Source organism: Cetorhinus maximus, chromosome 25, assembly GCF_964194155.1.
Source record: "Cetorhinus maximus chromosome 25, sCetMax3.hap1.1, whole genome shotgun sequence".
Taxonomy (NCBI): Eukaryota; Metazoa; Chordata; class Chondrichthyes; order Lamniformes; family Cetorhinidae; genus Cetorhinus; species Cetorhinus maximus.
In genome coordinates this window covers 38,969,543-38,996,851 of record NC_135903.1, presented here as the reverse complement: position 1 = coordinate 38,996,851, position 27,309 = coordinate 38,969,543, and the positions used below count along the sequence as shown (strand labels likewise).

The 27,309-nt window shown below is 44.7% G+C and overlaps 1 protein-coding gene across 1 annotated transcript in view; it reads right to left on the bottom strand.

Annotated features, from left to right (window-relative positions):
* Window positions 1-25,339, bottom strand: part of mrc2 (mannose receptor, C-type 2) — a 278,857-nt gene extending 253,518 nt beyond the window's left edge. The window contains exon 1 of the mRNA XM_078529833.1: window positions 25,225-25,339. Coding sequence (XP_078385959.1) covers window positions 25,225-25,321 — 97 coding nt within the window. The 5' untranslated portion in view covers window positions 25,322-25,339. The remainder of the gene's footprint in view (window positions 1-25,224) is intronic.
* Between the last annotated feature and the right edge of the window lie 1,970 nt (window positions 25,340-27,309).

The following is a 27,309-nucleotide window of genomic DNA, read 5'->3' as shown; positions in this document are numbered from 1 at the left end:
TAAGGAGATGTTAGGACAGGTGTGGAGGTAGGCTTTAAAAAGTGTTTTAAAGCAGGAAAGAGAGGCACAGAGGTTTAGAGAGAGAATTATGGAGCTTAGGCCTACACACCTAAAGCCAAGGTTGGAACAGGTAAAATTAGGGTGTAAGTGGCCAGAGCTGGAGGAGTACAGAGATCCTGGAGGGTTGTAGGGCTGGGACAGGTTGCAGGGCCACATACATAATGTCACTTTAAGGCAGCGTAATTAAGCGAGTGCTTCACAGCTAGGCTTCCCGTTCTTTGTTTTAATGACTGCATGAAATTCAGGCATTGAAATAATTAAAACAAAGGGAGACCCTATGATCTGAAGGCCCAGGGTCTCCTATGCAGCTGAGGAGAGCTTGCAGTAGTTTGCCGATGGAGTGAGAGGTGAGCTCTCAGTTTAAACTAACAGTTAACTTTGAGTTTGGGTTAAAAAGTACCAACTGTCAGAAACAGGAGAACTTAATCAGCAGAAGTGAGGAATTAAAGGGGGAAAAGAGCAATGGATGGCAGGAGATGGACACGGAAAGACAGCCAGAGTGAGAAACTCCCTAGGGAGCTGATTGCCCAGCAGACGTCTTAAACAGAACAAAGGTCACGCGATCCTCCAAATCTGGTGGCAAGAAAGACGGTCCAACAGTACTGTCCTCTCCCAAGCCAACTTGCCCAGCATCGCGTTGCTAATCAGTCAGAAACAACATGTCATTTGTATGCCTAACACCAGACTCCCAAAGCAACTGCTCTACTCGGAACTCAGTTGCAGCAGGAGACTCCCAGGAGGACAGGGCAAACTCTTTAGGGACGTCCTCAAAGCATCCCTGAAGAGGAGGTCAAACATCCCCGCTGACTCATGGGAGACCTCGGTTTGTTACCAACCAAAATGGAGAAGGCTCATTTGGAAAGGCACCAAACACATCGAGAGTCTTTGTCAGGAACACACAGAGGTGAAGTTGAGGCATTTGAGGGAGCACGCAACCTCCCAACACCTTATCTAGCCAACCCTCCAACCACCACCTTGCCTGCATGTGGCAGAGTCTGCAGATTGGAAAGTGGACTTCTCAGCCATCTCAGAACCCATCGAACCAGAGGGGAAGCAAATCATCCTCCATCCCAAGGGGCTGACTAAGAAAAAGAAGGGTTTCTTTGGCACTGATGGTTGCCATTATGCACTGAGCCATATCCAAATAGGAATGGCTGGATTTCTCCCGTGCACTGCTCTCATCATCTTGTTCCATAACAGAACATTTTGCGAACCCAAGACAAATCGCAGCAACACAATAAGTGTGCGCAATTCAAATGGACTAGGGCACTTTTGACCAGATCTAAAGCCGCTGGCAGATGTTAGTGATTCAACTTTTGTTGCACTTGGCTTGGTTTGATGCAAAGGAATTAACAGACAACCACAGATCTGCTTGGTAAACTGTCCAGTTTGTGCCTCTTGTGCACTACTGCTGTTAAATGGATGGGGCAGCTTCACTTGCTATGGATATGTTCCTCAGGGTAGTGTCCTTGGCCCAGCCATCTTCAGCTACTTCACCAATGACCTTCTCTCCATCATAAGGCCAGAAATGGGGATGTTCACTGATGGTTGCACAATGTTCAGCACCATTCGCGATTCCTCAGATGCTGAAGCAGTCCATGTCCAAATGCAGCAAGACCTGGACAATATCCAGGCTTGAGCTGACAAGTGGAAAGTAACATTTGTTTTGTGCCACACAAGTGGCAGGCAAAGATCATCTCTAACAAGAGAGAATCCAACCATCGCCCCTTGACCTTCAATGGCATTACCATCACTGAATCCCCCGCTATCGACATCCTGGGGGTTACCATTGGCCAGAAACTGAACTGGACGAATCATATAAATAGTGTGGCTATAAGAGCAGATCAGAGGCTAGGAATCCTGCAGCGAGTAACTCATCTCCTGACTCCCCAAAGCCTGTACACTATCTTCAAGGCACAAGTCAGGAATGTGATGGAATACTCCCCACTTCCCTGGATGAGTGCAGCTCCCGCCAACAATCAAAAAGCTCGACACCATGCAGGACAAAGCAGCCCGTTTGATTGGCACCCGATCCACAAACATTCACTCCCTCCACCACTGACGCACAGTGGCAGCAGTGTGTACCATCTACAAAATGCACTACATCAACTCACCAAGGCTTCTTAGACAGCACCTTCCAAACCCATAACCACTACCACCTAGAAGGACAAGGGCAGCAGATAGATGGGAACACCACCACCTGGAAGTTCTGCTTCAAGCCGCTCACCATCCTGACTTGGAAATATATCGCCGTTCCTTCACTGTCACTGGGCCAAAATCATGGAACTCACTCCCTACAGCACTGTGAGTGTACCTACACCACATGGACTGCAGCGGTTCAAGAAGGCAGCTCACCACCACCTTCTCAAGGGCAATTAGGGATGGGCAATAAATGCTGACCTAGCCAGCGAAGCCCACATCCCTTGAACGAAATTTTAAAAAATGTGACCATCTCAGGATAGTGGAATTGGTGGCTGGTGTTACCATGTGAGCCAAATAGCTTAGCTTCTTTCTTGGTATACCAATCTTGAGGAGGGCAAGCAAGGCGAGATTTTCCGGCACTGCTTTTGATGCCAAGTCCTTTAGGCTCCTGAGAAAACTGCAAAAGGAAACATAATCCTGAACTGGCCTCTTCAACAGGATATTTGATACTTTACTCCAATGTATTCCTTAAAAGGTTAAACTGAGGCCCCAGCTACTGTCGCAGGTAGGTGTGCCAACATCTAGCGAAATATAGTTCTCTCCAGTGTCCTGATCAATATTTAACCCTCAACAACATCACAGACGATTTTTATAAATAACCGTTAATAGGAGTTTGCTGTGCGCAAATTAGATTTTGCAGTTCCTACATTTTAAAGTGACTACATTCCAAAAGTACTTCATTGGTTGTAAAACACTTTGGGTTGTCCTGCAACTATGAAACGGGTTATATAAACACAAGTCTTTTTCATTTTAAAATATTATTAATAGGTGAAAAGAATGGAACATAGAGTTGGTAGACCGCTCATATTCCCAGCCGGTAATGAGTAGGCCCTCCTGTTCCGAACTTTGGCCTCAAGATCGCATGGCAAAAATCAAGGCGCCATTTCTTGCTGGCGGGGTTGGTGGGAGACTAGGATAGCACCTCAGGCTTCATTCAATGGGACTACAGTAGACAATATCCCGTGCTGCCATTTATGGGTCAGCATTGGGCTCAGCTGACTGTGGGCTGGAGTGCCAGTCCAGAGACTTGAACACAAAATCTACACTGACAGTTCAGTGCAGTGCTGACAGAGTGCTGCACTGTCTGAAATGCTTCTCAGATGGCACTATGTGAAAAGCTGGGGAGTTTTCCCTAATGTCCTTTCTAATATTTATGCTTCAATCAACATCACATCATCAGATTATCTGCTCATTATCACATTGCTGTTCATGTGAGCTTGCTGTGTGCAAATTGGCTGCTACATTTCCTACATTACAGCAGTGACTACTCTTCAAAACTACATCATCGGTTGTAGAATGTATTAGTGTATTGGGAGGTCGTGAAACATGTTACAAATGCAAATTCTTTTTTTTTTCTCCATCTCATTCCTGAAATTCTGAAAACTGTCCTTTTATTTGTTGGGGAACAATTTTCTTAATGGCCTGTTTCAGCCAATCAAAAGCTCAGACTTTGAAGATCTAGGGAGCAAGGGTTGATCTTTGGCATGTTTTTACCAAAATGGCTGCCAAACAGGCTGCAAAGTCACTGGTGGTAGTTGAGTGGTCAGCGTAGGAGGTTAAGATTTCAACAGTGAGTGTCGAAATGCTGTATAACAGTCGACTGGATTTGGCATTCTCTAAACAAGCCAAGAGCCCCTGTAAACACATGAAATATATAAAAGCCAATGATCACTGATAAAATATTGCTCTTCAATCCTCATGGGTATTTCTGTAAATATTGCAGCCAGCAGAGTTTGAAGTTTCCAGTGACAGACCTATAATAACCACAGCTCACAACATGCTGTCCAATGCCCACAATTATATTGTTGGCCTGGGAGTTTTTCCCCACACTCAAAGCTGATGTGGCATGGAAAGTTATGCACTTAAAAATATGCTTCATTGGAAATCCTGCAACTAATTCCAAAACAAGAGGACTCTAGCCAAGTGTCAGTTCTGACAAATGGTCATCGACCTGAAACATTAACTCTATTTCCCTCTCCAGAGATGCTGCCAGACCTGCTGAGTATTTCCAGAATTTTGTTTTAATTACAGGTTTCCAGCATCTAGTTTTTTTTTTACTCTTTCTGACCTGATTTCAGCCCTGATGCAAAGCTCTAGCAAATTGGAGCTGATCCAGACAAACGTGGCCAGTGGGCTCATTGCCAAAGCAGTGGCTTTTCGTTTTGCTAAATTACAGCCCAAGCCAATCTCCTCAAGGCGTTGTGCTCATCCCTCCCATCCAGGCCAGAATGGGGGAGACAGTACATAGTGCTGAGCTGGAGGCTGAATAGAAACATCTGCAATTTCTTCTTCATAATTGGGTTCCGCAAGGATCAGTGCTTGGGTCCCAGCTGTTCACAATCTATATCAATGATTTGGATGTTGGGGCCGACTGTAATATTTCCAAATTTGCTAATGACACAAAGCTGGGTGGGAATGTAAGTTGCGAGGAGGATGCAAAGAAGTTTGGACAGGCTAAGTGTATGGGCAAGAACATTGCAGATGGAACATAATGTGAGTAAGTGTGAAGTTATCCACTTTGGTTAAAAAAAAAACCAGAAAGGCAGAGCATTTTTTAATGATGAGAGTTAGGGAAGTGTTGATGTCCAAAGGAACCCAGGTGTCCTTGTTCATGAGTCACTAAAAGCTAGCATGCAGGTGCAGCAAGCAGTTGGGAAGGCAAAAGGTATGTTGGCCTTCATTGCAAGGTAATTTGAATACAGGCGTAAAAATATCTTGCTCCAACTGTATACAGCCCTGGTGAGACCTCACCTGGAATATTGTGTACAGTTTTTGTCTCCTTGTCTAAGGGAGGATTTATTTCCCAAAGAGGGAGTGCAACAGATGTTCACCAGACTAATCCCTGGGGTGGTGGGATTGTCTTATGAGTAGAGATTGGGGAAACTGGGCCTGTATTCGCTAGAGTTTCAAAGAATGAGAGGTGATCTCATTGAGACTTATAAAATTCTTACCGGGCCTGACAGGGTAGATGTGGATAAGATGTTTCCCCTGTTGGTGAATCTTTGGAATTCTCTACTCCAGAGGGCTGTGGAAGCTCAATCATTGAGCATGTCAAGACAGAAAGCGATAGAAATCGTGAGGACACAGGTTCAAATCCCACCAATGCAGCTGGTGGAACTTAAATTCAATTAATAAATCTGGAATTAAAAACTAGTCTCACTAATGGTGACCATTTCACTGTTGTCGATTATCACTAATGTCCTTTAGGGAAGGAAATCTGCCATTCTTACCTGGTCTGGCCTACATGTGACTCTAGGCCCACAGCGATGTGGTTGCCTCTTAACTGCTTTCAGTTCAAGGGCAATTAGGGATGGACAACAAAAGCTGGCTTTGCCAGTGACACCCACATCCCATGAAAGAATAAAAAAAACGTGAAGAGAGGAACAGGGTTCACATTTCAAGGAAATGACCCTTCATCAAAACTGGAAATGGTTAGAAATGTAATGGGCTTTAAGCAGGTACAGAGGCAGGGGATGGAGGGGGAAAGTTGGTTAAACCCCATTTTTGTCCATCCAGAGGGTTCATGATTTCCAGTGAAGCTCTGACACACTAAGCTGCAGTGCGTCAGGCAGTGGCCTGTGTCCATGGCTCCACGCGCAGAACCTCCACTCTGTACTGCAGAAATGAGTGGCAGAGCAGAAGCCAAGAATCAGGGAGGGAGGAAAATCAAAGACACACCTCAGTCATTCGTACAGCTCCTAGCAACTGTTCACGATGGGGAGGCTGGGGAGAAGCCATGGCTTTGACCAGGAATTGTCAAAGCAGCCACATGCAGCAGCATCTCAAAACAAATACTACTTGAGGTACTAATAATAAAGTTAAAACGCTGTTTATACAGCATCGTGCATGACCTTTGGATGTCCCAAAGTGCTTCACAGCCAGTGAAGTACTTCTGAAGTGTAGTCACTGTTTGTAATGTAGGAAACACAACAGCCAATTTGTACACAGCAACCTCCCACAAATAGCAATGCGACCATGAGCAGGTAACCTATTTTTATTGACCAACAGGTGAATATTGGTCAGGACATCAAGGAGAATACCTCTATTCCTGGTGTGTCACAGGGTGAGTTTAAACTAGCCATTAATACAGGCTCACAAAATTACATTTTGGATACCCTTTGATAGTCACTTAATTCAATTCCCTTGTACAGAACAGCCACAGGAACGGGTTCAATCTCTGATCATGTCTGCTGGGTTCTTGACACTGGAATAAGTTGGAATTAATGTAATGTGCCTCTCTCTTGGTGGAATAGCTTGTTAAATAGCCTAATGTCCAGCCTCACACACCAAAAATGGGCACTTGGAGTGAGCTAAAGGAGAGCTGTCCCTGTGCTGTCGAACAATTTCTCAGTGACAGCTCCTTCTGGGAAGGAGAAGATTGGAATCTTATTTCCAATTCATTGTCTTCTGGTTATTATTAATGCAATGAATCATCAAAGACAGGCCTCATAAATCGTGGCATTGTTTGAACAGTTCAAATAAACTCTTGGGTAGAAATTTAAATGCAGCTCTCACTACTGAGCTGACTGGGTCCAGTAACACCGTGAGAAAAACTTTACACTTGTATTGTTACCTGGCCACCTTTCTTGGGAATGTCCCAAATTACTTCAATTGAAATGGGAATTGTATTGTGCATTAACTGTTCTTTTGTGTGCACAGCTAGATCCCATAATCAGTGAGCCAAATGGAAAGTTAAATATTGTGCTTTGTGAGCCAGGTGCAGAGGTCTTGTGGTACAGTGGGAAGCACCCCTGCCTCTGAGCCAGAATATCTGGGTTCAAATCCCACCCCAGGACTTGATGGATAAAGAAGATGCGTCCATAACGTGGCCAAACGGGTTGAGTATTATCTTGTTAATCCTTCCAACATACGCCAATGGCAGGTAGCAAGAGCGGGAGAGATTCCTGGTCAGCCATGAGATGGAAAGGAAATGAATGTTCATAGCTCCGGATTGCAACATGCATGTAAAAGTGTATGTTGCCACAGCAACGGGGAGGGGAGGGGAGGGGAGGGGTGGTCTGGAAAGCTGGTGTGGATCAGATTGGTGCCAACAGTGTAGGGTTCGACCCCTGCTCCGGTTGGGGTGGGATCAGGACCTGCTTTCTTTGCCCTACTCGTGGTGGAGGGTGTGGCACTGTGGGTCGGACCTGCCTTTGGGCAGGGAACTGAAGATGAGCTCGGTGACCATATTTCAGCATTCCATATGTGTAGCAGTTATTACCAAAGTCAAACACGCTCAGTTAAACCTCTCGGCCAGATCAGGTCAGATTCTCTGCATGTGATCTTTGAGAGTTCATCCACATTCCGGGTGCAAAAGCATTAGAGCCCTGGATAAATATTGTTTCACCCAAGCCTGGAATATTGTGTCTTGATTAGGAATAGGGAGTATTTTCTCCAAAGCCTTGAACCTCTTCAGCTATTCAATTAATTAATAGCTGATCTCCATTTGCCTGCCTTTGACCCATAAACCTTGATATTTTTATCCCAAGGAAAATCTAATGACCCGAAAATCTTGAAAATCGGAGAATTCAAAATTTCCACTACCTTTTGAAGAAATACTTCCTGGCAGCAACCTTAAATAGCTTAGCTCAAATTTTAAGATTGCGCCCCTCATTCCAAATTCCCCCAGAGGAATATTTTTGTTGTATCTACCGTATCAAATCTTTTTATCATTCGAAACATCGCAATTCTAAATACATGAAATACAAAAATGGAACAAATGACCCTGAGCACCTGTCAAATAATAATAAACACACAAGATTCGGGGGGGAGAGCAGGAGGAAGGGGAGATGACAGGTGTTAGACTAGTCAACTCTAGCATTGCTTTGAGAAGTGGATTGACAGTGAGTATACCTTGGGCTGTCTCCCTGCTAATATTCTCTCTCGTAAAACGTCTGGCTCCACTTACTATCTCGTCTTCCATACCAGGCAGCTGTGTTGTGAGGGACCATAGCCCAGTGTGTTAAAACAGCTAAACACAGCAAGATGGCCAACGTTCCCCTATTTTTAAATGTTGACTTCCCTACCTGCATACCTATGACTGAGGTTTGACTGCCCCATACCGGGGCTGGTCAGATACTGGAGCAGGCAATGCAAATAGAAACATAGATAAATAGGAGCAGGAGTAGGCCATTCGGCCCTTCAAGCCTGCTCCACCATTCAATATGATCACGGCTGATCCTCTATCTCAACGGCATATTCCCGCTTTCTCTCCATACCCCTTGATGCCTTTAAAGTCCAGAAATCTATCTTTCTCCTTCTTAAACATATTCAGTGACTTGGCCTCCACCACCTTCTGTGGTAGAGAATTCCACAGGTTCACCACCTTCTGAATGAAGAAGTTTCTCCCCATCTCAGTCCCAAATGGCCTACCCCCTATCCTGAGACTGTGACTCCTTGTCCTAGACCCTCCAGCCAGAGGAAACCTGAATCCAGTCTGTCCAACCCTGTCAGAATTTTATACGTTTCAATGAGATCCCCTCTCGTTCTTCTAAACTCCAGTGAATACAGGCCTAGTCAAACCAATCTCTCCTCACACGACAACCCTGTCACCCCAGGAATACATTCTTCTACTTGCTAATGTGCATAACAATTATTAACATGCACTTTTCCTCCAAAGCAATAATTTCTCTTACTCATCCTGTATCACTGATCTCATACTATGGCAATGAATCAGCTCACAGTACCTCAGTCAAATGTCCATTTGTCAAGTACCAGCCTATAGGTTGTGCCAATCATTCGGCTATTTGACTGTGTGGAGCATTATCCCTGAGGTTTATCCTTTGAAGAGTCAGCTGTGGCACTGTGGGTAGCTCCTTTGCCCAAGTCAGAGGGTCATCAGTTCAAGTGCCACCAAAGGCCAGAGCACATAATCTAGGCTGACATTTTAGCGAAATCCTGAGGAAGCCTTTTGGATGAGATGTCAAACTGAGGCCCTGCCTGCTCTCGTGTGGATGCAGAAGACCCCACGGCAATATTCCGGAGAACAGAGGAGTTCCCCCTGATATTCTATCCAATATCTATCCCTCAGTCAACATCACTAAAACAGATTACCTGGTCATTATCACATTGCTGTTTATGGGAGCTTGCTGTGCACAAATTGTATGCTGTGTTTCCTAGATCACACCAGTGATTGCACTTCAATCGGATAAAGTGCTTTGGTCCTGAGGTTGTGAAAGGGGCTATATAAATGCAAGTTAGTTGTTCCTCTGCCCACACACACACACACCATTAAATACAATTGGAAAATTCAACTCAGGCTAAGAGATTAAAACAAGAGTTTCCTGATTTCTAGAGCTCAGTTCCAGAGCCTGTGATGAATTCCCTGCCTAGGAGCTCAAGCCAGGCCATTCTTTTAAAATATAGAAAGGAAAAGGAACATTCAGCGTGGAACAGAAGAACTGCACAGCTGCAAGCCAGCTGGAGCTCTGCTGAATCGAGCAGAGCTGAGACCGTTAGCTCGATAGGATCCTGCAATTAATTAGCCCTACAAGTCCAGTCAAGCAGCATGTCGAATGGGGTAACACATACCCTGCCGCCCTCCCCCCCCACCCACCAAGCCTCACTCCTGGAGTCCGGTTAGCAGCAGTTTCTAGGTGGGCGACCATTCTGTTTGTGGTGTTACCAGAGCCCCAGCTGTGCGGGGTAGGGGGTTATCACTGCAGGATAACTGGGCCGACTGGACTAGCTGAGGGTATTAAACTTTCCAAAAACATCTCATTTCGGTTTGGTCTTTTCCCTGCAGCCAAACTGGTTTGTGCATCTCGGTGGCCCCACTGGGATCAGTGTGGCAGCTACTTGCAGATGTAAACTTTTTTTACAGTCACAGCCTTGGCCTCTCATGGCTTTGGGTTATTGTGTAACATGGGCAATATTCTTCAACGTGTTGCTCCACTGAAGTCAATGAGAGAGGCACAATACAAGCGATTGAGTTGATGCCACTCAATCTACACCATTGGCAAAGACAAAATGATTCCCCCCTCCCCGTGACTTCCTGATATTTGACTAAGATGCATTAATTGGAGTTGGTCACTTCACTAGAGAGGAAATCAGAGGTGAGGCACCTGGGAAACCACATTTATTATCCATCCCGAGTGCAGTGAGTGTCTAGTATGGGACCTGAGGCCAAAACAGGCAAGGGTAGAAAATGAAAGGGTATTTATTGATGCAGACTGAATATGGAGCTGCGATGCCTGTTTCTTTTCCTTGAAATGTTATATTCACCCACTTCCTCTCAAGACACTGGCTTATGAGAACAAATTCTGGACTAAGCAATAGTCACTCACCAAATCAAGCTCACTCCTTCCAGAGCTTACATACGACCATTCCAACACAGACACCATGTTATAATCCACAAGTCAGGTAGTGAAGGATGATACTGGGGCCAATCTTTACCCAGTCTTACATTTATTTACAGAGTGAAACATTACAAGCATACACCTCCTAACTCAACCACTCCACAGGTTCAATAAATGTCTCATTATATGTGCTCAGTTTGGGTTTCACCAGAGCCACTCAGCTCCTGACCTCATTTCAGCCTTGGTTCAAACATGGACGAAAGAGCTGAACTCCAGAGATGAGGTGAGAGTGACTACCTTTGACATCAAAGCAACATTTGACCGAGTGTGGCATCAAGGAGCCCTAGCAAAACTGGAGGCAATGGGATTAGGGGGAAAAATCTCTGCTGGTTGGAGTCATACCTAGCACAAAGGAAGATGGTTGACCTCCAACAGCCACAATCATCTCACTTCCAGGGCATCGCTGCAGGAGTTCCTCAGGGTAGTGTCGTCGGCCCAGCCACTTTCAGCTGCTTCACCAATGAACTTCCTTCCATCATAAGGTCAGGAGTGGGGATGTTCACTGATGATTGCACAATGTTCAGCGCCATTCACTGCTCCTCAGATACGGAAGCAGTCCATGTCCAAATGCAGCAAGACCTGGACAATATCCAGGCTTGGGCTGACAAGTGGAAAGTAACATTCGTGCCACACAATTGTCAGGAAGTGACCATCTCCAACAAGAGAGAATCTAACCTTTGCCACTTGACATTCAATGGCATTATCATCACTGAATCACCTACTATCAAAATCCTGGGGGTTACCACTGACCAGAAACTGAACTGGACCAGCCATATAAATACTGTGGCTACAAGAGCAAGTCAGAGGCTGGGAATTCTACGGCGAGTAACTCACCACCTGACTCCCCAAAGCCTGTCCACCATCTACAAGGCACAAGTCAGGGGTGTGATGGAATACTCTCCACTTGCCTGGATGAGTGCAGCTCCCACAACACTCAAGAAGCTGGACACTGTCCATGAAAAAGCAGCCGCTTGATTGGCACCCAATCCACAAACATTCACTCCCTCCACCACCGACGCACAGTCACAGCAGTGTGTACTGCCTACAAGATGCACTGCAACAACTCACCAAGGCTCCTTAGGCAGCACCTTCCAAACCCACGACCACTACCATCTAGAAGGACAAGGGCAGCAGATAGATAGGAACACCACCACCTGGAAGTCCCCTACAAGTCACTCACCATCCTGACTTGGAAATATATTACCCACCGTTCCTTCACTGTCGATGGGTCAAAATCCTGGAACTTCCTCCCTAACAGCACTGTGGGTGTACCTACACCACATGGACTGCAGCGGTTCAAGAAGGTAGCTCACCACCACTTTCTCATAAGTTCAAGGTGAGGGACAGGAAATTTAGGGGGGATGTGAGGAAAAACCTTCTTACCCAGAGGGTGGTGACGGTCTGGAATGCACTGTCTGGGAGGGTGGTGGAGGCGGGTTGCCTCACATCCTTTAAAAAGTACCTGGATGAGCACTTGGCACGTCATAACATTCAAGGCTATGGGCCAAGTGCTGGTAAATGGGATTAGGTAGGTAGGTCAGGTGTTTCTCACGTGTCGGTGCAGACTTGATGGGCCGAAGGGCCTCTTCTGCACTGTGTGATTTGTGATTCTGTGATTCTCAAGGGCAATTAGTGATGGGCAATAAATGCTGGCCTAGCCAGCAACGCCCACATCCCATGAAAAAAAAACAATTTAATGCCCTCCACCTGCATATAATTAAACAATTAATACTCCACCCACTCTTCCCCCCAAAACATGTTCCATCTTACACGTTAATTCTAATACGGAGTCCCTCCCCTTTGCCAAAGGCTGAGGCTATTTATTGTTCCATCCCAGTCAATTCCCTCTGGTCAAGTCTATTGAAACAGCCAAAGATATCCTGAAAGATCTGGACAGAACTGGATAGAATTATAGCAGACGAACTTCATTACAGACAAGCAGAACATCTTATTAACTGGCAGAGAAAGTGGCAAACACATTGGCTCAATGAATGCTAATGATGAGGTCAACCGTGATTTAGGGATGACAGCAGTCGCACATCCAGCCCTCATAGGGAGGGGGGAGAGACAGAGAGAGGGAGTGAGAGTCAGAGAGAGAGAGAGTGAGAGTCAGAGAGGGAGAGACAGAGAGCAGGAGCGAGAGAAGGAGAATAGGAACAAGAGGAGAGGGGGAGTGAGAGACAAAGAGAGGGAGTGAGAGACAGAGAGACGGAGTGAGAGACAGAGAGACGGAGTGAGCGACAGAGAAAGGAAGCGAGAGACAGAAAGGGAGATCAGGAGGGAGAAGAGAATGTTTGCCACAATTGGAAAAACTTGATTTTGGCTGACAAAAAATCTTTTCAAAATACAATATTATTTTCCTCTATTTTGCAAATGCCCCAAATTTTAATCAGTAATTACTGACTTCCAGATACTCTGGGAACAGAAGGAGAAGAAGCCAGCAGGCAAGGGAGATGGAAGAGGCGGGGGGGCGGTGAAGGGGCAGGTTCAGGGCAGGTGTCAGGAAGTATTCATTTACAGGGGGGATGATGGGCAGCAACAGGAAAGGAGACCAGAGCTGGGGCAGTAAAACCATTGAAGAAACAGCTGGGATGCAGTAATGGAGTCGCTGGGGATCATTTTGTGGGAGGCTTGAATCCTTCACACAGACCCACCTGGTGATTGATGATTTTAGAATATTTGCACAAGATAACAATGTCTTTTAAAAGCTACCTGCCTGCTGCAATTACCATACGGTTAGGTTTGGCCTGCCACTGCTTTTAGGACTGTGTTTTTCAGCACATGTTCAAACGCGATTTGGTAGCTATAATCCATTGCTGAAAGGGAGTACAATAGAGAGGCAAATATTTCAAATAAATTAGCTAAATACTTAATTACTGTCTCTCTTCAGCACCACCTACACTTCTACAGGTTTCCCCCTGACCTCTGCTTGGTTTCTGTAACTCAAACATTGCAGCCCCCACCCCACACCCCCTGCACCCGGTAACCAATAGCAAGAGGTGCATCCGGCCAGTCTGCATCCAGAACACCGGTTACACAACAGAAACCCGTCACAAGCCGCCAATTCGGTGTCTTCACTTCAGTTCCAGTCGCACACTTTCATCTTCTAGAATTGAAAATCGGCTGCTGAGGCCTGTGTTCTGGGCTTGACCAGGTTAGAGGAACGATCCAGAATTTGTTTGACCTGGCTGCCGCTTGAGCCCATCTATTACCAACACCAACTTACATTCAAATGTCGCCTGAGCCACATAAGGAGATGTGAGTTCAGGTGATCAAAAACTGGGTCAAAGAGGCCGCTTTCAAGGAGGGTCTTAAAATAGGGAAAAGAGGCGGAGGGGTACAGGGAAGGAGTCCCAGAGGACAGCTTTCCCACACACTAGTCAAACAACAGCCTGACAATCATACTCATGGAATACACCTATCAGACAATGTCTTAGGCCCCACTATCACCATCCCTGTGTTTGTCCTGTTCCACTAGCAGGACAGACCCACCAGAGGTGGCAGCACAGCACAGTCAGGAGGGAGTTGCCCTCAGTGTCCTCAACATTGACTCCAGGCCCATGAAATCTCATCGCAAAGAAGCAAAGATAGGTAAGGAAACATCCTGCTGGTTACCACCTACCAACCGCCTCAACAGATGAATGAGTGCTCCTCCATACCAATTCGAAGGAGCATTGAGGGCGGAAAGAGCACAGAACATATTCTGGGTGGGGGACTTCAATGTCCATCACCAAGAGTGGCTCGGTAGCACCACTACAGACTGAGCTGGCTGAGTCCTAAAGGACATAACTACTAGACTGGGTCTGTAGTGAGGGAGCCATGGGGGAAAAACCTACTTGACCTCATCCTCACCAATCTACCTGTCACAGATGCATCTGTCCAGGACAGTTTTGGTATAAGTGACCACCGCAGTCCTTGGGGAGATGAAGTCCTGTCTTCACATTGAGGATACCCTCCACCATGTTGTGTGGCACTACCATCGTGCTAAATGGGATAAATTTCAAACAGATCTTAGCAACTCAAGGCACGCACTGGAGGAATTCTTTACGAAGAGATAGATAGTTATACTTCATGATTATAATTGTATGTTAACCAGTACTTGCAACTTGTTAAAAGAAGTTGTGTTTTAAAATAAATTAATTATTCTGAGTTTTTGAAAGAAGCCTGATCAGAATCTCTTTTCTTCTGACTACTAGAAGTGCACGTATACAATTGGCTATTTTGAAAATTTGAAAATTAATCATTTAAATTAATGGTATGGCCTGCAGAGTAGAGGGGCTTGATAATTTGCGCACTCCTCCCATCACAGTCGTAACACCATCCTTCCATCATTAGGTCAGAAGCGGGTATGTTCGCTGATGATTGCACAATGTCCAACACCATTTGTGACTCCTCAGCTACTGAAGCAGTCCATGTCCAAATGCAGCAAGACCTGGTCAATATCCAGGCTTGGGCTGACAAGTGCCAAGTAACATTTGTGCCACACAAGTGTCAGGCAATGACCATCTCCAACAAGACTAAATCTAACCCTCTCCCCTTGACATTCAATGGCATTACCATCACCGAATCCCCCACTATCAACATCCTGGGGATTAACATTGACCAGAAACTGAACTGGACCAGCCATATAAATACTGTGGCTACAAGAGCAGGTCAGAGGCTAGGAATCGTGTGACGAGTAACTCACCTCCTGACTCAATACTCCCCACTTGCCTGGCTGGGTGCAACTCCAAGAATACTCAAGAAGCTCGACACCATCCAGGAATAGCAGTCTGCTTGATTGGTACCCCATCCACAAACATTCACTCCTTCTACCACTGATTCACAGTGGCAGCAGTGTGTACCATCTACAAGATGCATTGCAGGAACTCACCAAGACTCCTTCAACAGCACCTTCCAAACCTGCAACCTCTACCAACTAGGAAAAGGGCAGCAGATACATGGGAACACCACCACCTGCAAGTCCTGACTTGGAAATATATCGGCCATTCCTTCACTGTCACTGGGTCAAAATCCTGGAATTCCCTTCCTAACAGCACAGTGGGTGTACCTACACCACATGGACTGCAGCGGTTCAAGAAGGCAGCTCTCCACCACCTTCTCAAGGGTAATTAGGAATGGGCAATAAATGTTGGCCTAGCCAGTGAAGCCCACATACCCATGAATGAATAAAAAACAATCAAAGCTTCTGAATGATCATATACTCTTGAATCACTCAGGAATTTTCAACAGCGTTATTCTGGGCACGTGATAGAAACTTTTTTTTTTCATTCACACTGTGTACAAATTGACTGCTGCATTTTCTACATTACAACAGTGACTACAGTTCAAAAGTACTTCGTTGGCTGTAAAGCACTTTGGAGCATCCTAAGGTTGTGAAGGGCACTATATAAATGCAATACTTTTTCTTTCTATAGAGCCTGCAGTATATTAAAATAAGAACCCCATGCTATGGGAGAATATCAGCAGGGGAGTGGAGGGGAGGTGATGGGTTCATGCTACTGACTAATGATGTGTGTATGCACGTTAGGGTGGGAGAAGGGTCTACATTGACTCTGATGCCTCCCACATAAACCTGCAGACACTGTGTCCAAGAGCTCGTAAAAAGGCATTTCAACAAAGTGGGAGTTGTGTATGGTCCCTCTGTTAGCAGCTGTGACGCGGCTGTATACATAAATGCAGAGCTTAGAGAAACATGTAGCTAAGGCTTTAAGGGGCGATTTCAGTTTTCATATACATCGGGACAAGCAGATAAGCTAGTGTCAATAAGGTAGTGAGCTTCTAGAGTGTGCTCAGGATAGCTTTCTGCAACAATGTACCCTCAAACCAACAGGGGCCACGTCATATTGGAATTAGCAAAGAGTAATAAATCAGGTAAGGTTAACAGCCGAACAGTGTGTTTATTTAACAGCGATTATAATATGATCGAGTTCAACATTAAGTTTGAAAGGGAACGTCCACTATGATTCAAGATTTAGATGAGGCAGACTTCAGTGGGAAGGGACACAGTCCACAGAAAACTGGGCAAAGCTGCTCATGGGTGAAATGAAAGGAGATCAGCATAAGCTATTGAAAAAATAATTTGTGATACAGAGTACAGTTTGTACTCCTAAATGGAAAGTGTCCTAATTGCCCAAAAAGAAAGCCATTGGTAACTAAAGAGGTAAGAGATAACATAAAACTAAAATAAAACATAAAACAACGCAACAAAAAAGCACACACAGATCCTGGAAACCAGGAAAGATAAAAAGAACAGAAGGTGGCAAACGGATAGTAAGAGCTCTAAAAATGGAGAATGAAGAGAAAATTTCAAGAGGTGTCAAAATCAACGCACGAAACATTTACAAATATATTAGGAAAAAAGTGGTGGTCAGGGGCAATGTGACCCCCCACCTCGACAAATAGATAACAATGTTATTGCCATTAAAAATGAGGAAAATACCTACTTGCTGAATAGTTACTTTGCATCAGTATTTACAGTAGAGGAAGAGGTCACAAGCCAGACATCCCAATGAAATGAATACTGGATCAAGGATAGGAATTCACCAAAATTAACATGAGCAAATTAACAGTAATAAAGAAAATCACAGCATTAAAGAGTGACAAAAACCCCAGGAGCAGATGGTTTCCGTCCCAGGGATTTAAATGAAAGTGAAACGTTGGAACTTTATAGTTAGGGCATCTTTAGACTGGAGAATAGTGCATGTCACTCCACTATTTCAGAAAATTGACAGAAGGAATCCAAGAAATGATAGACTAGTGAGTCTAACATCTGTTGCTGGGAAATTACTAGAGTCTATAATTAAGGATAGAGTGACTGAACACCTTGAATTTTTTCAGCTGATCAGACAGAGGATTGGTAAAGGGTAGGTCACATCTGATTAAACTTTTTGAAGGAGGTGACTGTAGTGGACTGGGGAAGCTCTGTGAATTAAAGTAAAAACAGAAAATCCAGGAAAATGCTCTACGAATGTTATTTATATAGACTTCCAGAAGGCATTTCATAAAGTCCCTCGCATGAGATAAAGTTGAAGCTCATGAAGGCAAAATATTGATCTGACTAGGAAATTGGCTGCACAGAAGACCGAGTTGGGACAATAGGTAGGTACTCGAATTGGCAGGATGCGACTTGTGATGTTCCACAAGGGTCTATGTTGGAGTCTCAATTATTCATTGTATATATTAAATGATTTAGATGATGGGATAGAGAGCCACATAGCCAGGTTTGCTGATGACACAAAGATATGCGGTATTTTAAACTGTGCAGAAGTATAATATTATCAAAGATAATGGACTAAATGGGGAGAAACTGACAAATTGGAATTCAATATAAGCAAGTGTGAGGTCATCCATGTGCGACCCAAAAGGGAAGGACAGAACAGAACAGAACACTCTCCAAATGCTGAAAACATAGCAACAGTTGAGGTCCAAAGACATTTGTGGGTCCAGGCACACAGATCAATGGTCAGGTACAGAAAATAATAAATAAGGTTAATGGAATACTGCCCTTTATCCAAGGCCTAGAATACAAGGGGCTGGTAGTTAGACCACACCTGAAGTACTGTGTCCAGTTGTTGGGCGCCACACATTAGGAAGGATTTATTGGCCTTGGAGGAAGGGAGTGCAGTGTAGGTTTACAAGAATTATACCCGAACTCCAAAGATTAACTTACAAGGCAAGGTTACACAAACTAGGATTGTATTCCCTGGAATTTGGAAGCTTGAGGGGCAGTTTGATCAAAGTTTTCAAGCTATTAAGAGCAACTGATAGGGTAGATAGAGAGAAGCTATTTCAGCTGGTTGGAGAGTCTAGGGCTAGGGGACACAGTCTAAAAATTAGAGCCAGACCTTTCAGGAGTGAAATTAAGAAACACTTCTGCACACAAAGGGTGGTAAAAGTTTGGAACTCTCATTCTCCAAACAGCAGTGGATTCCGGGTCAATCGTTAATGTTAACTGTGACTTTTGCTTACCAAAGTTAATAAGGGATAAGTGGTAAAGGTAGGCATACGTAGTTAAGTCACAGATCAGCCATGATCTAATTGGTGAAGCAGGTTAATGGCCTCTTCCTGTTCCTACGTCCCTATCTTGTACTGAACTCCAAGAAATCACATCTGTTATAGGGGCTCATTTTCCTGGTACATGCGGTCAGTGTAGAACCTGGTCTGCTGTTAGCACACATCAGAAAATGACAGGTAGTGTAAACAATCTTTACTGACACGCTCCAGCTATGGATGACTTTCCTCATTCCCAGACACTGGGAAATTTGGGCTTTAGTCATCTTTGGGCTCAGAGGTTTAGCCAATTTAGACAAAGTCAGTGGAAGAAATTTTGATTGTAGTTTAGCCCTTAGCCTGCAGACAAAGGGGTCATCATGTTAAGTTTAGGTTTCGCTTTCTATAGTTTCCTCCTGGAATGTTCATCAATATTTGTCCTGCTAAAAATGTCTCAATGATGGCACTGCCCACCTGCTGCTCCAGAAATTAGGCTGAGAGGGTTGGTGGGTGACTTCCCTTCTTGGTGGGAAGTGGCAGAAAATTGAGAGGCCTGAAGGCCAACAGTGGATAAGTGATGGGGTTGGTTGCGGAACTGTTCAGTGGACATGCCACAATTGGGATGGGGTGGGGGGGGGAGGGGGCAAGTTCAGGGCAGGGAAGGCCTAAGCTTTCCTCCTAGGGGGGCTGGTGAGCCTCTCCTGCTCCTCCGCCCCAACAAGGAAAGTAAAAGGAAACAATATTTTTGCGTCTTCTCTGGCCATCATCCATTTCTGCACTGCGTTGGGCCTGATGGGAAATTCACCCTCAATTCCCACTCAGGCCTCCTGGTAAAATTGCAGCCCAGTGACATCTTCGTGGCCTGATGAACATATGCTGAGGAAGCCCCTGGTGGATCCTGGCAGATGTCCCTATTGTCTGCTGAGGTCAGCGGATGAAAGTCTAGCTGGGGTATGTTAAAGTGCCCATCCTCTTGGTTTCTATCATTAAAAATCATTGTTTCATTGCAGTCACAGTTTGTGAGGCCACAAATGATGCCGAGAAATGTTAAACTGGGTTTTGAAAGAATCCAGACATTTGCATTCATTTGGTCCAGTAACTATGGAGATCTGGTCAGTCCTGGTTTGGTCCGATGGATCATTTTGATCTTATTTCTTTATCTTGAATTACAGTGGTTTTTGTTAGAAATTTAGTTCCACCTTTCATAGCATTTAATTAATTCTAACAGTAAAGGATTAAATGAGTTTTTAAAAATGGTGCCAGACAGAATTCAAAGTTGGCATCATCCGCCTTGGAGCTAAAAACAATCGGTCAGAGTATTTAATAAATGGTGCGAAGCTGGGAATTGTGGAGGAGCCAAGAGGCTTAAGGATCCAAATATAGAAATCACTAAAAGCTAGTGGACAGGTACAAAAACTATTTATAAAAAAAAATGGAATGGTAGCCTTCATCTCAAGTGGGCTATGAAGTTCTTGGGACAGAAACAGTTATATTTCTGCCAGAGACATTTAGAATTAAAACTGCACAACCTGTTAAACATGGATAGTTTATTATTTATTATTCTCTTCCTAGCCAACTCCCTCTGCTGGTAGATGTGTGTATGGCCTCAAGGTGACAAAATGCACAATGCAATTTTCAATACACTACATGGACTGGAATACAAAGGGGTGGAAGTTGCGCTACCATCGTATAGAGCTCCGAATAGACTATATCTGGAGCACCGTGTGTAGCTCAGGGCTCTGCAGCTCAGGGAGAAGTGGTGGGAGTGCAAATTCACCAGAATGAAACTGGGGCTAAAATGGTTCAATTGTGCAGGAAGGTTACATAGGCAAGACATTTATGCCCTTGAGTACAGAAGATTAATTTAAAATGATTAAATATCTTGTTAGGGTATATAGAGAGAAACTATTTTCACTGGCACGGAGTTCAGAACAAGAGAGCATAACTTCAAAATTAGAGAAAGGGCGTTCAGGGGTGATGTCAGGAAGCACTTCTTCACACAAAGGGTAGTGGAAATCTAGATCCCACCCCACTACCCCCTCCAAAAAGGGGTAAAACTACACTGATAAACTTAAGCAAAGGTATTAATGATTCTGGAACCTAAGAATATGAATGGAGTTAGGATACAGATCAGCCATTACCTGGTAGACTGATGGAACAGACTCAAGTTCTTATTTTCCTAACTAGTAGCTATAGATTAAAAATAGATAATTTATTGAATTATTTACCACTTATAACTTTTTTGAAAAAGTGGTTGTTGCCTGAGAGTCTGTGCTCCAGTCTCAGATAGTTCCTCAATCAGACAGAAACTGCAGTCACAAGTGGCCAATAACCCAGCCATGGAGACCTCAGCCACAGCTGTCCCCAGCTTCATAAGGGTGCACACCCTTGCGCTACATAGCAGAATGCACTCTGGTGTCATATAAAATATAATGTACTGCTCCAACCAGCAGATTTCCAGTTGAAATAAAACTCAGCGTTGGCAAAACAGTGCAACTCAAGGTCCTCCTACTTATTGCACATTCCTTCAATCCTCAATGGGATACCCAAAGAGACTTATAAGAAATATTTCAATTATCTGCACAAACTACGCCCAATATGGAACTGTACAGTGGATTAAAGAGGTTTCAGTGTGGATTAAGAGCAGCAGGTATCTCAGGGTCTAGGCTACGTTATAACAATGGAAAGTCTGCTGTCAGTCTGTACAATGTAAAGCCACAGAATATGTACGTTTCAATGCAGGACATCCTCTACCTCGTGTGTTCTTATCCACACAATTCACACCAACCTGCCTGGTGCTCTGGTTCAGTCCAAGCTGCAGTGCTACCAAGTGACTCCCTGATATACCCAGATAACCATTGTGTAAACTCACAGTGTACATTCTGGACTCACCCACTCAGGCTGATATTACACTACCAGCGGCTTCACACACAGTATTACAGCAATGGAGGTGTGAACAAATGACGACAATCACAAAGACTAAAGTGCTCACCACCAACTCAGTGAAGAGTCACGAGGCTGAATCCTGGAGCCGGAGGAATAGATAGGGAAATTGGGACTCTGCAATCTCAACACAAAAGAAACTGGAAACGTCTCCCACAGAAAGCTGCTGAGGTTAGGGGGGGTGCCGACTGAAAATCTCAAAACTGAGGAATATGGAACCAAAGTGGGTTGAACGGCAGACGAGACTTTATTTTTATTCATTCATGGGACGTGGGCACCACTGGCTAGGCCAGCATTTATTGCCCATCCCCAATTGCCCTTGTTCAGAGGGCATTTTTTAAGTCAACCACATTGCTGTGGGTCTGGAGCCACATGTAGTCCAGACCAGGTAAGGACAGATTATTTCCTTCCCTAAAGGACATTAGCGGATCAGTTGGGTTTTTGCAACAATCGGCAATGATTTCATGGTCATCATCAGACTTTTAATTCCAGATTTTTACCGAATTCAAATTTCACCATCTGCCGTGGTGGGATTCGAACCCAGGTCCTCAGAGCGTTACCCTGGGTCTCTGGAATACTAGTCCAGCAACAATACCACTATACCACCACTTCCCTCAAGAGGCTGAATGGCCGGTCTCCTGTTCCTACAAAAGGAGCTAATGGGAGGGGGCCTCACAGTGATAGGTGAAGATATCAAGTGGGACAGAACATAATTTGGGGATGGTTTCAAGTTAAACTACAACTGCAAGTTAAACAGCCTCACATACTAACTGAGGAAAGGTAAGTTTAGGACTAGTGAGAGAAAATATTTCTTCACAAAAATTGAATAATATCTGAATTGGAGTCTGGCTGAAGTACTGAAGGCAAAATCTCAGGGGTCATTTCGAGATGGGGAGGGGGAAAGGGGCTGTAGTTTCTGTGGAATGGTGAAATGGTCCAGTGGCCTCCCTCATCTGTACTTGTTGTTACGGACAGGAGGGAGGTTAATTTAAACAGCACTAGTTTCTCCACTCACCACCCATCTGTAAACAGAAAGGTGTTTTTGATTTATAAGTGATGGCATATTTCCCAGCCCCTCAGTTTTTGTGTGATCCAAGTTTCTATTAATAACCCCACAGCAAACTCAAGATAGGATGAACTCAAAGGGTTTGTTTATTTGCACACACTCAAACTGCGCAAGGAAGGTCGCAATGTCGCCTCCACACTCAGACAGCAAAGAGAGGGTTAGAGAAAAGGAGGTTTTAAAGTACAGAGACCACAGAAAAAATAAATATTGGGTTCCAGGGTCCAGAATCAAAGTCCGATGAGGTATTCCTTCACGGAGGTGGGCCGACTGAAAACCAATGTTGTAAGATTCATTTTTCTGGTGGTGTTGACTTCACACGATGAGATAGGCATGCAGAGATGAATCAGTCTTGTAGGCAAAAGCACAGAAGTTCCAATAGAAGCAGTACAGATGGGGCCAGGTGGTCAACCTGGGCAGAACCCCTCGTCTGTGAGGCTGCTAGTTAGATGGCAAACAACAGACTGAGCTATGCAGCTCAGCAAGGCAATATCACTTATTCCACGAGCCAGAGGCCCATGTCACATGACTCCCACCTCTCCACCAGGTCTTTGACAAAGGATGGATATCCATTCGTCTGGATTCAAAAGACTGTTAAATGTTTCAGCCACTAGGAATTGAAAGGAAGGTTGAGGGGCCTTTGTCTTAGCAAACAATCCATCTCCTTCTGGCCAGCCTGGGGTTATTAAACCCCAGCCTGGGGTTATTAAATGCAGATGGCCTTTGTATTGCTCTCTTTGAAGTTGCACTGTACAGTCCACAGGAGGTCGTTAGTGGCTCCTCAGAGATAACGAGGTGTGAGTTTTCCTAAAACTGCCAAGCAGCTTCTTTTATTCAGGGGTCACAGACAACCATAGGTTCAGCCATTTTAAAGGTTTTCGTTCAGTTTTAAAATTTTAGAAATAGCAATGAGCATATCTATATAAAAATATTTTATAAAAATATACAGTGTGAAGTCTTAGTCGCTCACATTATCTTTGTGATTATTGGCTAAGGTGAATATCACCAAGCTCACAAATCACTGATTCAATACTCCGGGAGAGTCAGTGACACCCAGTGCCCTTTTATACCACACTTTTATACCAGTGACTGAACAACACTAACACATGGCCCTGGCTGCAAGGTTCTCTGTACCATTAAACCAAGGCCCTATCTGTCCTCGCAGGTGCACATAAAAAAATCCCACCATGCTATCTTGAAGAAGAGCTGGGGAGTTATCCCCGGTGCGTTGGTCAAAATTTACCTGCAACCAAAATTAATGAAAAAATAACAAACTGCCTGATCATTATGACAATGCTGTTTGTGGGAGCTTGCTGTGTGTAAATTGGCTGCCACATTTCCTACATTATAGCAGTAACTACACTTCAAAAATACTTCACCGGCTGCAAAGTCCTGAGATCATAAAAGACACTAGGGAAATGCAGAGACTTTTCTCCCTTCACTTGTTGCCAGACAGGCTGCAACCTGTCAACGCATCTTAAAAGAAGCGGGAGGTTGGCCCTGTGAAAGATGTGTCACCCGATTTACATCCTATCCGGAGAATGACTTCATGACGACACTCTGTTCCCAGTCTCAAACAATTTTTAAAAATAAAGAATACAACAAGACATTAAGTGGGTTTTGTGTCACATGCATTATAGCGTTTATCCCAGCACACATGCACCACAGGGATCAAGAGAGCTAGAGATTTTTGCAAAGTGGCACCAAGGCTGCGTTTAAAAGGCTGGTTCAAGGCCGAGTTGGACAGGTTTTTGACTGACAAAGGTTACGGGGGTACAGGAAGGAAAGTGAAGTTTAGGTCACAATCGGATCAGCCATGATTGCACTGAATGGCGGAGCAGACTCGAGGGGCCGAATGGCCTACTCCTGCTCCTATTTCTTAATACCTTAGAAGCGAGAAGTGAAAAACTCCCAAGAAAACGATGCCCCCATTTCCCAACTCTGCTGTAGGCGGTGGGCCCCACCAACACACCGTGGCGGTACAGGGGTCAGTGAACCCAATTAAAGGAGGAACCTGCAGCCGCACACGGGTCTGTCGGTGCCGTCCAACCCCACTACCCACCACTTTGCCTTGGGTACTTCACTGGGGCATCTCCCCACCTCCCCCTTTAAAAAAAAGGGGCCAAGCTGTGATGGGTGATGTGCAGGGAAAGCCGCCAGGCTGTTCAATAAAAGGCGACGGTCAGCATTAAAACACCTTCTTCTTGCACAAGCTACAGCCCCTTGCAACAGTTTGATTTCTTGCCTTAAAAAAAAGCAGAAAGAGAGAGAGAGAGAGAGAGACTTCCCCTCCCCCATCATTAAAAAAAATAGTCACATCTGTTTTCACTCAGTTCGGGACATTCCTTCTGCTGGATCCAGCCATTAAAACTCACTTTATTTCACAAAATTAAGTGTGCAGCTTCAGTAAATGCGAGTTATAGGAATCAAATAGTCCCAAACTGCTTTCTGAAAGAGGCTTGCAAAGAGTGTTTATAGAAAGATGGAAAAAGTTTGCTGCCCACTCTTTTTTTCCCCCCCTCTTGTGTGTGTGGCAGCCGGGCAGTTAAAAGTCTTGAATGAAAGGAGCTTTTTTTCACTCTCTCTCTCTCTCCCTTATTTTCTTACCTGAACTGGCACAGCGCAGCCCGGCAGCGAAGAGGAGAAGAAGGCAGAGAGCGTTCAGCCCGGCCAGGGGAGCTTGGCAGCGGGTCCCGGTGCCCATGGCTGGCGGGGAGGGAGGCAGGGAGGGAGGGACAGACACAAGAGGTCGTAGACAGAGGGGGGAGTGGGTGGTGGGGTTGGGGGGGATTAAAAAAACACTCGCTAGGCGGGCAGTGCGATCCGAGCTAAAGCCCCGTCCGTCTCCGAATGATGGGAGAGAGTGGAAGAGGCAGACACTGTGCGTCAGCACAATCCCGCAGAGCCAGAGCGCAGCTCCGCAAACCCCTTCCACCCTCCAACTCGCCCAAGCGCTGCTGCTGCTGCTAAACTGCTCCTGTTAAGACTTCTCTCACTCAAACTGAGCTCGCACTTCCAATTATTTGCACCGTTTCAACATTTTTTTTCTCTTTTTTTGGGGGGGGTTGGGAAAAACAAAAAAAAGTTACATTGGATGGGAAGGAAATGTGTTTTCAATAAAGATTAACAACCTCCAGAAATGTCTTAACCCTCTGAAACACAGTTGAACTTTCAGACAACAGTGTTACAATGTGCATCCTCACTCTGCAATGAAGTTGTGGGGATGCAACTCTTCTCCTGGTAGTTTTTATATATATATATATATATATATATATATGTGTGTGTGTGTCTGTATATATATAAATGCTAATAACTAGGCTTCAATCGGGATGGGAGTTCAGTTTAAAACGAGTCAACAGCCCGATTGCAGCCACACTCACAAAAAGCCTCATGTCAACCGGAACTTAAACCTGGGAAATGTTCCACACGTGAGACTTTGTGAGAGTGGAATATGTGTTCGAACTTTTCTAAAATGTTGGGGGGATTTGTAATCCAGAACATGAAGGGGAAAAAAAGAGACATGCTGTCCAAGCTCCCCGTCTGGCACTCATCAGGACAATTTTGCAAGGATACCAAATCTCAAAGGGAACAACCATTGATGCTGCATGAGTAGAGAGGGTGCTGATTGGTTGGCAAGTGGACTCAGATTGGTAGCAGTCTTAACCATGGAAAATGCACCAGGGAACAGTTAACTGCCAAGCTTTGGTTAAATTCAATGCAGACAGGGGTCGACTCTGATTGGTCAAGGCATTGCCATGGGGAATGAACCAAGGAATGACTGTCACTCAGACTTTTGTTTAGTTGAAAAGACACAATGCTTGGACACATCCTTTTTGTTTGCAAAGGACAGGGCCCTGTGTGTGAATATATGTTGCTTCTAGCACACGTAAGTGAGCCACACTAAGCTTGACTGTTAATCCAGAACATCTCGTGATTCCACATGGGTATATGTACGAAAGATTATTCCTCCCAACAGAAGGCACTCATGCAATGGATGGTATTATATTTGCACGGCAATTTACTGTCAGGAAATGGTCAAATTAATTAGAGACAGAAAGAGAGTCAAAAAAAGATTGGACTCAGAAGATAGAGAGAGAGAGAAAGGAAAATTAAGAAAAATAATTTTTAAAACCTCTGGGAAAAATTTACTACCTGCAGGAATGAGATGTCACCATTGTTCCAATTCTAGGCCTCCAAAGTTAAATTTTATGCTAGGACCATAAGTCACAACATGAACCGGGCCCTGTGTAATGTTAATGACAAGTCACAAACGGCTGCAGCATGATTATTTCATATTTACAGCGCAAACGTATCAATCTTTTGACAGTGAGATAGGCCGTGAGCTCCTGTGATTGCAGAGCAACTCTCAGCATATCTCTTCCCCACCACAAATGACTATTTTTTCACTAATAATGGTGGGCACCGTGGACTTGCTGTTATTTTTTCCAGCAAATTCTCAGCCAATGTCATTAAAATTACGAAAAGGACACGTGTCTGTTTCCTTTCTTGAAGTTGGGGCATCATACTTTACTCACTTGGGATATCTTTAATTCTTGGATGTGGGCAAGGCTGCATTGAGTTCATCCTTAATTGGTAATTGGTTATGTAATGTGCTCTCCCTTTACCCAAGGTGTTATTTCGGTGGGAGTAAGATAAGCTATAAGGAACAGAAAATAACCTAAACACACAGAA